Source organism: Cannabis sativa, chromosome X (assembly GCF_029168945.1).
Source record: "Cannabis sativa cultivar Pink pepper isolate KNU-18-1 chromosome X, ASM2916894v1, whole genome shotgun sequence".
In the NCBI taxonomy this organism is placed as follows: Eukaryota; Viridiplantae; Streptophyta; class Magnoliopsida; order Rosales; family Cannabaceae; genus Cannabis; species Cannabis sativa.
The window spans coordinates 10,137,676-10,148,966 of NC_083610.1; the positions used below are offsets into that span (position 1 = coordinate 10,137,676).

The 11,291-nt window shown below is 34.0% G+C and overlaps 2 protein-coding genes across 2 annotated transcripts; one reads left to right on the forward strand and one right to left on the reverse strand.

Annotated features, from left to right (window-relative positions):
- Positions 1-318: 318 nt before the first annotated feature.
- On the reverse strand, positions 319-2,037 carry LOC115704506 (uncharacterized). The gene has a single exon (XM_030631712.2). The coding sequence runs from the start codon at positions 1,457-1,459 to the stop codon at positions 503-505; it is 957 nt and encodes a 318-aa protein (XP_030487572.1). The 5' UTR covers positions 1,460-2,037; the 3' UTR covers positions 319-502.
- Positions 2,038-4,758: 2,721 nt separating this feature from the next.
- Positions 4,759-5,858, forward strand: LOC115717464 (uncharacterized). Its single transcript, XM_030646449.1, has 2 exons — positions 4,759-5,257; positions 5,419-5,858. The coding sequence occupies exons 1-2, from the start codon at positions 4,759-4,761 to the stop codon at positions 5,856-5,858; spliced, it is 939 nt and encodes a 312-aa protein (XP_030502309.1).
- The last annotated feature ends 5,433 nt before the right edge of the window (positions 5,859-11,291 follow it).

Genomic DNA, 11,291 nt, shown 5'->3' on the forward strand with positions numbered 1-11,291 from the left:
TCACGCTGCGCTAATTTGATTGTCATTAACGATAAAACTTAAAAGGGTTTTGTTTCTATTTTTTTTTTTTTTTTTTTTTTTGAAAGGGCTTTTGTTCTTAATTCAAGCTCACATCTTCAGTTGTCTCCACTCTCCTGCCGACAATATGATTTTTATCGCACGAGCTATATAGCTATTAGCTACAAGGATGTGCATCCAAGCATATTCCTTCCTTTTTTTTTTATTTTTTCTTTTTTGAACAATATATATGCAAGCATATTCTTTGATCCCACACACCCTCAAATTTACAATAACTCTTACAAAAAAAATAATACCTCGTTTCAAACCAAACGTATATATCCCATTAATTTACACAACAATCGTGGTATAAACAAATAAACTTACATACAGAAAAAGAACGACAGTCGATCCCCAAACCAAGATTAACAACAATTAACAAATGGACATTAAACGACAATTTATATAGAAGAGAGTAGGAATATGAATTATTAGCCTATTATTATTAGGCTTTGCCTTCGACCCTTGCATGGGTCATCCCAACGCAGGAATCAACAAAATCCTCTTCGATGAAGTCCGTGGAGAAAATCTGCAACTTATCACCACAACCTTTGGCAAAACACTGGGCTATGAACAGTCTCGCGTACCCATGGATCCGACCCGTTACCGGTTTAACGCACAGAACAGGGTTATCTGCTTTGGGAGTGACAGTGTTCTCAACTCTGTAAAAGAATTTTCTTGAGGTGACTGGAGGTTGCTCGCTCAAATGCTTCATGTTACTGTCAAACTTGGTCGACGGCAAATCCGTGTCGATCCAGTTGTCCTTCAAATGACCCGCGTGCCAAAACGGGCTACCCGCTTTTGGTCGGGGTGATTTTCTCGGCTTCCAAACGCAGATGATCCTTTTAGGCAAAAGCTCAGCTACAGTCTTACCGAAGACGTGTTCGTCTTGGTGGATTAGATACTCACCCAATTGCTCCTCTAAGTACTTCTCGAACTCCGGTGGATCTTCGTGCCCGAACTCTGTGCGGATCTCGAGAATGATGATCTCAGATTGGGTCTCTGACAAGAATTTCTTGACGTCTTGGATAACGACGTCGATGCTGTACGTGGCGAGAATCCCATGGCAGACTCGGCGATCTTCTTGGACTCGGATATCAAGAACTCGTGTACCTAAAAGGAGTTGTTTGTATATGGATAAGGATTGGCATTGAGCAAAGGGTCGAGAGATGAGTGGGATTCCAATCTTGTTGGTGGCGGAATCGTGTGTTCCTGGCCACACAATCTGATTGATGTGAAGCTTTTCTGGGTTTAGTTCTCCCATCCAGTTTTTCCGATCCGATGGCTGGTAATCACTGCCGGGATAAACTTCTCCGGTGTTCTGATGAAGATCAACTAGAACCTTCTTCTCCGTTTTGATCGCTTTTCGTCTTTCAACTTGTTTAGAAACTTGAGTACCCATATTGTTCAGTATCAGAGAAGAACAAGGAAGAAGAAGACAATAATGGTCTTCAAGTTGTTCTTTCTTCCTTCTCCTCTTTCTATCTTTTTGCAGAGAAAAATATTAGGTTGGTGGGGTTTCTATATAATGCATAGTAACATTTGTGGTTTTTCAATATTGGGTAATCTTCAATTATTATTTTGAATATTGAAAAATTATATAAAGAATATTGTAATTTTATTTTGTTGATAATGATTGGATTTTTGGGAAGAAGACGATCTAGCTGTATTGTTTTTATAATTATTTATTTTTGTTTGTTAGTTTTCAAGGAGAGCTTTCATAATTGTTGGAGAGTTATAATCCAAGGGTTTATATTGGTACACGTGTATGGCTGTACAATATATTATCTTGTATTCTTGTTAGTTTGTTTTATTATGAGTAATTAGATATTAAATTATAGATTTTTAAGCGTAGAATGATCACGGTTACCACGTGGCAGAATTAGCCAATGTGGATGTTTTGTACCCATCTGGCGTTTTCCCAAAGGTGGTTTAACCACTCTTAAATTCTTCAAAAAAAAAAAAAAAAAAAAAAAAACAGAAAAGCACACGATTAGTGTTGAAAAATGAGTGATGTTGTTTAATGTGAAAGGTTGTGTCAAGGGTGAAACACAATCCTCAATATGGCACTCAAATATGCATCACAATTCGATTTGGTTAATCCAAATAAAGTCATTGTAGCCACAATGCATCTTTCTTATCGAGAAATTATTAATCGTTTTTGGGTCAATAATGTAGTAATTATATTGATAATATATTTAATTTTTCACGATGGAGACATATATTTATAAATATAACATATTCACTTATGAATATTTATTTATAAAGATATTATGATCTTATCTTAGAAAATTGTTCAGAATTATCCATATATATTAATTAAGAAATGTCTAATTCTTTTCTGCAAAAAAAAAAAATAATAAATAAATAAATTAATGTCTAATTCTTTAATATATATATTGTAAATTTTTAATTCTATCCTATTTTACTATGCATTTACACTATTACAATATGAGTCTTTAGAAGTTATTTTTTCAACCCATTTAAAAAAAAAAAAAAAAAAAAAAAAGAGTGTGATAATACGTACCGGCTTAAAATTGACAATTGACATATAGAGGCAGTTTATGTAGTAAAAACCGTAAGTATAGATATCAACTATACCCTTTAGATTCGATTGGAAATTTGAAAATTTTCAAGATTTTTTATATATAGGTGCACTCCTTTATTGACACGTGTGCACCTATGGAGTCGATTATTCCCTAATAATCAACGACATAGGGTTATATAGAAAACCCTAATCTTCATCTTCCCCACATCACCTTCTTCTTCAGCAAGAACACGATAGCAGAACCCACAACCCAAAAAACCCTCGCCACCCACCTATAAAAATCTATATATCTCCCTCATTTCTATACCATTTCACCCCATTTTTTTTTTAAAATCTTCTATTTTCAATACCTAAATCTATACACTAAAAAAATTTGGGTTTTTCCCCTATTTCACCGTAACCGACCCCATTAAAAAAAGGTAGTGGTATAACTCCGACCACTAATTTTAGTTGAGAAAACGTTAAATTTATACATTCATTAAGGTATAAATATGATTTATATTCATTTTATTAATGTACATTGCGTAATTTTCGTTTTTGTAATATCTTTTGGGATTTTCCCATTTTATTAACATTATGCTGCTGTGTGTGCATGGTGGCCGGATTTTCCCACCAAAATTTATTGCACATTGTCTCAATTTGATTAATGGAAGATTTAGAAAGCCGAAAGCAACTCATCGCATATGTTGAAATAGATTGTGCTACTGCTTTGAGGATAATCTCTTTGCCACCAACTGAAAAAAAGCTTTCTTGACAAGCAAAAAGGAGATTCTATAATTTTTCCTTTATTTCACCAAGCAATATTTTTTTTTATCTCTGCTCGAGTATATAGTACTATATATACAAATGAATAATTACTAATTTTACCTTCTGAACTTTCAATAATACTAATTTTGTTCTCCAAAATATACGACTTGTTAAAAATTCCCCCTTAACGTTTACATTTATAGAAATTTATGTTAGACATTTATATGAATAAACTGAAACATATATGATTATGTATAAAGTGCGGAATTAATAAATCATATATGCACTATAATTTAAGGATCAAAATACCTCCAGCCATTGATTTTGAGCTTCAATCCCACACAAGCTTTGATCTGCGAAGAAAACTGATTGATGTGGGTAATCGGGCTTCCTCGCTCTCTCAACTCTCTTTAGATGGAATTTTGCTGTTATGAACAGAATGAGTGAGGAGCTCGGGGACCGAGACCCTATATTTATAGGTGAGATACTCCATCAGTATCTGCGCCACATTAATTGTTAGAATATTTTGACAATTAATTCAGGAAATCAAATCGGGTAATGAATATAGAAATCTGACCATATATAGAATATTACATAATTGATTTTGTCCAGATTCAATAAATATAAAATATTCATTTATCAGAAAATCAATTATTTATTTTATTTCCTTAAATAGAAATATATTTCCTTAAATAGAAATATATTTCCTAAAATAAAAAAATATTCTTATAATTTAGTCCTTCTATTAGGTTCTGTCCCATATTCTGTTGAAATGCTAACGTGACTTTGTAAATTAGCAACTCTGCCCCTAAACTTTAACAATTATCAAATCGTACCCTGTCAAAATAAGTAGTCAATTTCTTTTCGTTCAATCTCGTGTAACAGATGTTCAGAATGAAGATTTGATGCAGCCTATTTCGGTTGAGGAGGTTCGTAAGGCTCTTTTCTAAATGCACCCAGATAAATCTCCGGCACCCGACGGTATGACCCCAAGATTTTTCCAAAGATGTTGGACTGTAGTTGGTAATGATATTTTTAACCTTGTCAAGTCTTTTTTCGAATCTAGTTGTTTTCCTACTGGTTTAAATGCTACCAACTTGGTTTTGATTCCCAAAAAGAAGCAACCTCAGGACATGGGAGATTTTTGACCGATAGCCCTCTGCAATGTCCTATACAAGATAATATCTAAGGTTATTGCTAATAGACTCAAAAGAGTCCTTCCTACCATTATATCTGAGACGCAAAGTGCCTTCTTGCAAGGCCGATTAATTTCAGACAATATCATGATCTCTTATGAGATTATGCATTACTTGAAGAGGAAAAGAAGAGGAAGAGATGGGTTCATGGCTCTAAAATTAGACATGAGTAAAGCTTATGATAGATTGGAATGAGATTATATCAGAGCTATGTTAGAGAGGATGGGATTCGATGGCAGATGGATTAATTTAGTGATGTTTTGTGTTAGTTCCGTGTCATTCTACATTGCTCATGGAGGCCAAGAAATGGGCCCTATTGTTGCTTCTCGTGGGATCAGACAAGGAGATCCATTATCTCCTTATCTGTTTATTCTTTGTGCGGAGGGGTTCTCGTGCTTTTTACGCAGTTATGAGCATAGTGGACTACTTACGGGGTGTAAGATTGCTCGCCATGCTCCAAATATTTCTCACATGTTGTTCGCGGATGATAGTTATATATATTGCAAAGCAACGGAGGAGGAAGCATATAACATCAAGGAGCTGCTACATACTTTTGAATTGGCATCTGGACAAAAGATAAATTTCTCAAAATCATCTGTTTTTTACAGCTGCAACACTGCTGTTGGTCTTCGTGATACAATCTGTGACTTGTTGGGGATCTTTGAAGCAGATGAAAATGGTTCTTACTTGGGCCTTCCATATTCGATTGGTAAAAATAAAATGCCATTCTTGACTTTCTTAAAGACAAGCTAAGGAAGAGAATTAATGGTTGGGAAGGGAGGATGCTTTCAAGGGCTGGCAAAGAGGTATTATTAAAATCTATTGCTCAAGCACTTCCTAATTATGCTATGAATGTATTTTTACTGCCAGTTGATACTTGCAAAGAGCTTGAAAGACTAATGGCCAAGTTTTGGTGGAGTACGGGTTCAACTCAAACTAAAGGTACAAGCTGGATGAGTTGGAATCGTATGTGTCGTCACAAACATGCAGGGGGTTTGGGATTCCGGGACCTACGAGATTTTAATTTGGCTCTTCTTGGGAAGCAGGGTTGGAGACTGTTAACTCATGACTCTTCTCTTGTGGGGCGTGTGTTTAAAGCCAAATATTACTCTACAACAACAATTCTGAAAGCTGAGTTGGGTGATAACCCAAGTTTTGTGTGGCGTAGTAAAGTTGAAGCGAAGGAATTGCTGGTTTCTTGTGTTTGTCGATCGGTTGGATCAGGGGAATCCGTCTCTATTCTAAATGATCCATGGCTCCCTGATGAAAATCCATTTGTTCTCTCCAATCATCCTGCTTTAATTAACTAACCTGTTAGCAGCCTTATGAGAATTGATTCTAGAGGGTGGGATGAAGATATCATTCGTGATATTTTTCAGGATAGAGACGAGGCTCTTATTTTTTCAATTCAGCTCAGTGATAATGTCTTGGAGGATCGATGGTGCTGGAAGTTTGAGAAACATGGAGGTTACACGGTTAATAGTGCGTATAAACATCTCCAAGTGCTCAAGGGAGCTTGGCCTGCTGTTCAACCATCGAACCTATGGCGTACTATCTGGGATCTTAAAGTGCCCCCTAAGGTCTATAATTTTTTGCGGAGGGCAGCATCTGGTTGTTTGCCAAGCTGTGTTCAATTGCAAAAGAGACATGTTCCAATAAGTGCAATTGGTCCTGTCTGTAATTTGGATAATGAAACTATTTTTCATGTGCTTGTGGCTTGTCTTGTTGCGAGATCATGCTGGAAAAGATCTCTGGTGGACGTTGGTAGCGCAGCTGATGCTGATTTTTATAGTTGGTTGTAGGGGGCAGTAAACCGGGGGAAGGTTGATGAATTGGAGAAGCTGGCGATGGTGGCATGGACGATTTGGAGAGCACGTAATGAAGTCGTTTGGCAGTAGAAAGTCTCTAATGCAGCAAGTATTGTTGCGTCTCCAAGATCTTGCCTAGATCAATATAAGATTGCTCAAGAACGTAGAGGTTTTTCTCTATCTCATCTTGCTACGGATGGGGTTAAATATGAGCAATGGGAGAGACCCAATGGGAATAAGATCAAGGTAAATGTAGATCGAGCCTTGTTTGCTCAAGAAGGACGTTTTGGTTTGGGATGCTTAGCCAGGGACAATACTGGTTGAATGATTGAAGCTTTTACTTTAGGAAAGATAGGTCTGGTCTAACCTGAAGTGGCGGAAATCATTGGTATCAAGAAGGCTTTGAGTTGGATTGATAGACATGATTGGCAAAGTGTTGTTCTTGAAACCGATAGTCTATTGTGTGTTCAAGCTATAAAAAGTAACATTCTTATGTTGTCTCAATTTGGATTGCTAGTGATTGATGTGTGTGATTTATTATTGTCTTTGGATTACTTTGATATTTGTTATGTTAAACGATCTGCAAACAAAGCAGCTCATTGTCTTGCCAGGAGCTCTTGTTTTCTTCAGGTCGTGCACTTCAGTATGAGGATTGTTCTGCTAAAGTGTGTTTAATTGTTATGAATGATTGCTATCATTAATAAAAGTTGCTATTTTTTATTACAAAAAAAATTAATTTAGATTTTAAAAAATCATTTTGAATAATTAAGAAAATTAAAAAAGAAATTGAAATTTTAAAATTAAATAAGTGATTAAACAAATTATTTATTTTTTATTAAAATATTTATTTAGATGTAAAAAAATATTAAAAATTTAATTTGTGTAAAACTAAATTTTACGGGAATACATTTTAGTCTATTTTTTTTTTTTTTTTACAAAAAATTTAGATTTGTTTAAGTAAACATAATATTTTTTTAATTTAATTTCTAACTTTTTTTTAAAAAAATAATTTTATATCTTTATTGAATTTTTAATTATTTTTTAAGATATGAGTTTAAATTTGATTTTTTCTTAAAAAAAAAATTAACTTGTTTAAATTATTTATTAGATTTTTAATAGTTTTGATTTGATTTTTTAAGATACGTTGTTATAAATAAAATAAAGTTTGAATTTTTTTTTAGGAATAATTTAAGTTTTTTAAATAATCTTAATATTTTTTTTAATTAATTTATATTTTTTTATCAAGTTCTTTGATAATTTTTTTAAAATTAATAGAACATTATAATTTTGAAAATTAATTTTTGTATTTAAGGGACAAAAATTTGTATTGGTGAAAGTTAAAGAGATAAAAATGCTAATTGATAACAATAAAATAAATAGAATCTAACAGGAGGGACATAATAATGAAACTGTTATATTTTAAAGGGATATTGGCGGCTAAACCCCCCAAACTTTTGGGTTTGTGACAGTTAACCACCAAAACTCAATTTTTGGCGGCTAAACTACCTGAACCCCACTTCCGTTTTGGTCCGCACTATTCCATCACTTTGGCTCCGTTTAAAGGCAAAAATGACTTACGTGACACGATCCTTGTCAGCAACTCATGCCACCTTGGCATTAAATAAACCACTCTCCTAAAATAAAATTAAAACTTATTTACAAAATTAAATTAAAATCAGAATTTAAATTAATTTTTTTTTTTTTTACTTTTCTTTTTCTTTTTCTTCTTCTTCTTCTTTCTTCCCAGCCCTCTTCGTTCTCACAACTGTGGCAGTGGCAGAGAGAGACTTTGTTCATTCTCTTGTCTTCTTCATCTTCCCCTTCCTCTCCATCCATCTCCAGACGTTGCATTTGCATGCACAACCCAAAGTGACCTTTGCTCTTTGCTCCGTTTAAGTTCGCCGCCTCTAGCTCCGACTCTCTTCTACAGAAGCTCTGCTTTTTGACTCTTTTCTTTAGCTACTCAGCCCCGAAAATGACACAGGAGGCAGAGGCATGGTAAGTTTTCCTTTCTATCTTCTTGAGCATAGTTATATTGCAGAAAAAATGGCAGCAACTCCACCAGTTTTTAATTTTTGTTCCTTGATTTTTTTTTTCCAATACAACTTTAAATTAAAAATAATTTTAATGTGTGACACATAAATAAACAGAGAATTGAAGAAAAGTGGAGTGTGTGCAAAGGAAACTTGCAGACCCAAAAACTTTAATTTAAACCCTACTTTTCCGGCAAGGGAAACTCGCCACTTTTCATTGTGACTTCGCATACCCAGAAGGGGAAATCCAGGGGGCGAAGTGTTTGTGTGGGGTTTAAACTGTAAACCCTAGGTAGGACCTCAAGAAACTGTAAATCGTTTGGAGATTTGGTGAGATGAGAGAGAGAAAGAGGGGTGGGAGGGTTTAAATTAATTCTCTGTTTAAACTGTAAACCCTAGGTAGGACCAGAATGTAGAAGAAGAAAGAAGAAAGAAGAAAAAGAGAAGAAGAAAGAAGAAAGAAGAAGAAGAAGAAAAAGAAAAAAAAAAGTAAAAAAAAAAAAATTAATTTAAATTCTGATTTTAATTTAATTTTGTAATTAAGTTTTAATTTTATTTTAGGAGAGTGGTTTATTTAATGCCAAGGTGGCATGAGTTGCTGACAAGGATCGTGCCACGTAAGTCATTTTTGCCTTTAAACGGAGCCAAAGTGACGGAATAGTGCGGACCAAAACGGAAGTGGGGTTCAGGTAGTTTAGCCGCCAAAAATTGAGTTTTGGTGGTTAACTGTCACAAACCCAAAAGTTTGGGGGGTTTAGCCACCAATATCCCTATTTTAAAATGAATTTTTAACAAATCGTATATTTTAAGAGACATGATCATGTAATGTCATAAGTTCAAGAGACAAAAATGCTTATTAATATATTTTAAAATTCTAATAAGTGAAAAAAGAAACGAAAACCAAGTATAAGAATTTAATATAACCTAAGAATTAGGGATAATTGCGGCAAAAGTCCCCAAAAACTTGAGGTTGATGCCGATTAGTCCTCAACCTCAAAAATTGGCGGTGAAAATACCTAAGGTGCCAATTTTTGTTTGTCCGTTGGTCCTTTTTCTAACGGATCCGTTAAACCCAAATAAAGTGCCACGTGTCAATTTTTTATTGGTCCAAATAATAATTTTAATTAAAAAAATTTAAAATAAAATAAAAAACTAAAAAATATATTTTAAAATTATAAATTTATTTTATTTTATTTTATTTTTAATTTTATATTTTTTTTTCTTATTCATCTTGTTCATGAACCCAACCAACATGAACTTCGACTGATTGACTTCCTGAAATTTTCAAATCAACTCCAAATCACAAATTAAAGAAATCTACATTCAGAAACTTAAAAAAGAAAACAAAAAAAAAAAAAAAAAGCAAAAACCATCTTTAACATCACCAAACAAATACAAATTAATGAACAAAATAAAAAAAAAAAACTCATAAAATAAAAATACCCAGAAAATAATAAGCAAAAAAAACCAGAAAATAATAACAATCAAATTCCAACTCAGTCACAGCATCAGCAAGATTTTTCTCAGCATGGATACTCTCAACCCATTTTGCATTGATCTTCACCCGCTCAATGCTCTGCTTCGGGTTGCAAAGAACTCCTCTACTTCCTTCACCTTTTCCAATGAAGCAAACTGTACATACAAATTCACCAAAACAAAAATTAGACCATGAAGTTAATAATAAAATTAAACTGGAGAGAGAGAGAGAGAGAGAGAGAGAGAGAGAGAGAGAGAGAGAGAGAGAGAGAGAGAGAGAGAGAGAGAGAGAGAGAGAGAGAGAGAGAGAGAGAGAGAGAGAGAGAGAGAGAGAGAGAGAGAGAGAGAGAGAGAGAGAGAGAGAGAGAGAGAGAGAGAGAGAGAGAGAGAGAGAGAACCAGACCAGTTATTGTTATTAACAGATAAAGAAATGGCTTCAATTAGGGAGTGAACAAAGTTCTAGATGTTGGTCCCTGAGGGCCATTGCTGTTAATTGTTATACTCTGCTTTGTAAACGAAACTTCTGGGTTTGATTCAATGGAAGCTCTGTTCCTCTCATTTCTCACAGTATGAAGAGAGAGAAGAAAACCCTAAACTAAACTAAAAAAACACAACCTGACGAAAAGTGATGCTCCTTTAGAGTTGGGCGGAGAGGGAAGAAATTTTAGGGGTTTGGGATTTCTAAGGGTGGGGATCTCGATTATGGAATTAGCTTGAGCTAAGGATGGCCGGAGATGGTGGCACGTTCTGGGTAGAAGGTTTGCTTGTCTCCATTTAGGGAAGAAGACGAATGAGAAACTGAAGAAAAACATAAATCAATACCAATGGTTTTGTGTATTTTTTTTTAATTATTATTATTTATTTTAGTTTATGTTTTTATTTAGTTTAAATTAGTTTTTAATAAAAGAAAATATTGGAATTTTTTAATAATTTTTAATCAAAGTTATGAGGTGGACCAATAATACTTCAACACGTGTCAAATTTGACAGCAACTAACAGACTAGTTAAGTTAGGGACCAACGGACAAACAAAAATTGGCACCTTAGGTATTTTCACCGCCAATTTTTGAGGTTGATGACTAATCGGCATTAACTTCAAGTTTTTGGGGACTTTTGCCGCAATTATCCCTTTTTAATCAAAAAATAAGGAAGTCTTCAGGTAATGTATTTATGAATAAAAAGTTATTTAATAGAGTATTTATTATGTAAGTTTGAGTTGAAAATAATAGACTTGAAGGTTATATGAAACTCAAGTAGGTTTATATGAAACTCAAGTGTTGGAAGAGATTAACATTACAACTATTTTAAGGTAAAAAATAAACTCACTTGAAAACAATAACCTTTTGGTCATTAAAATTTAATTTAAGTTTTACATTCTTATTCTCAAGTATAAATCTCTTACCAAACGTCCCAAAAGAGACAAATCA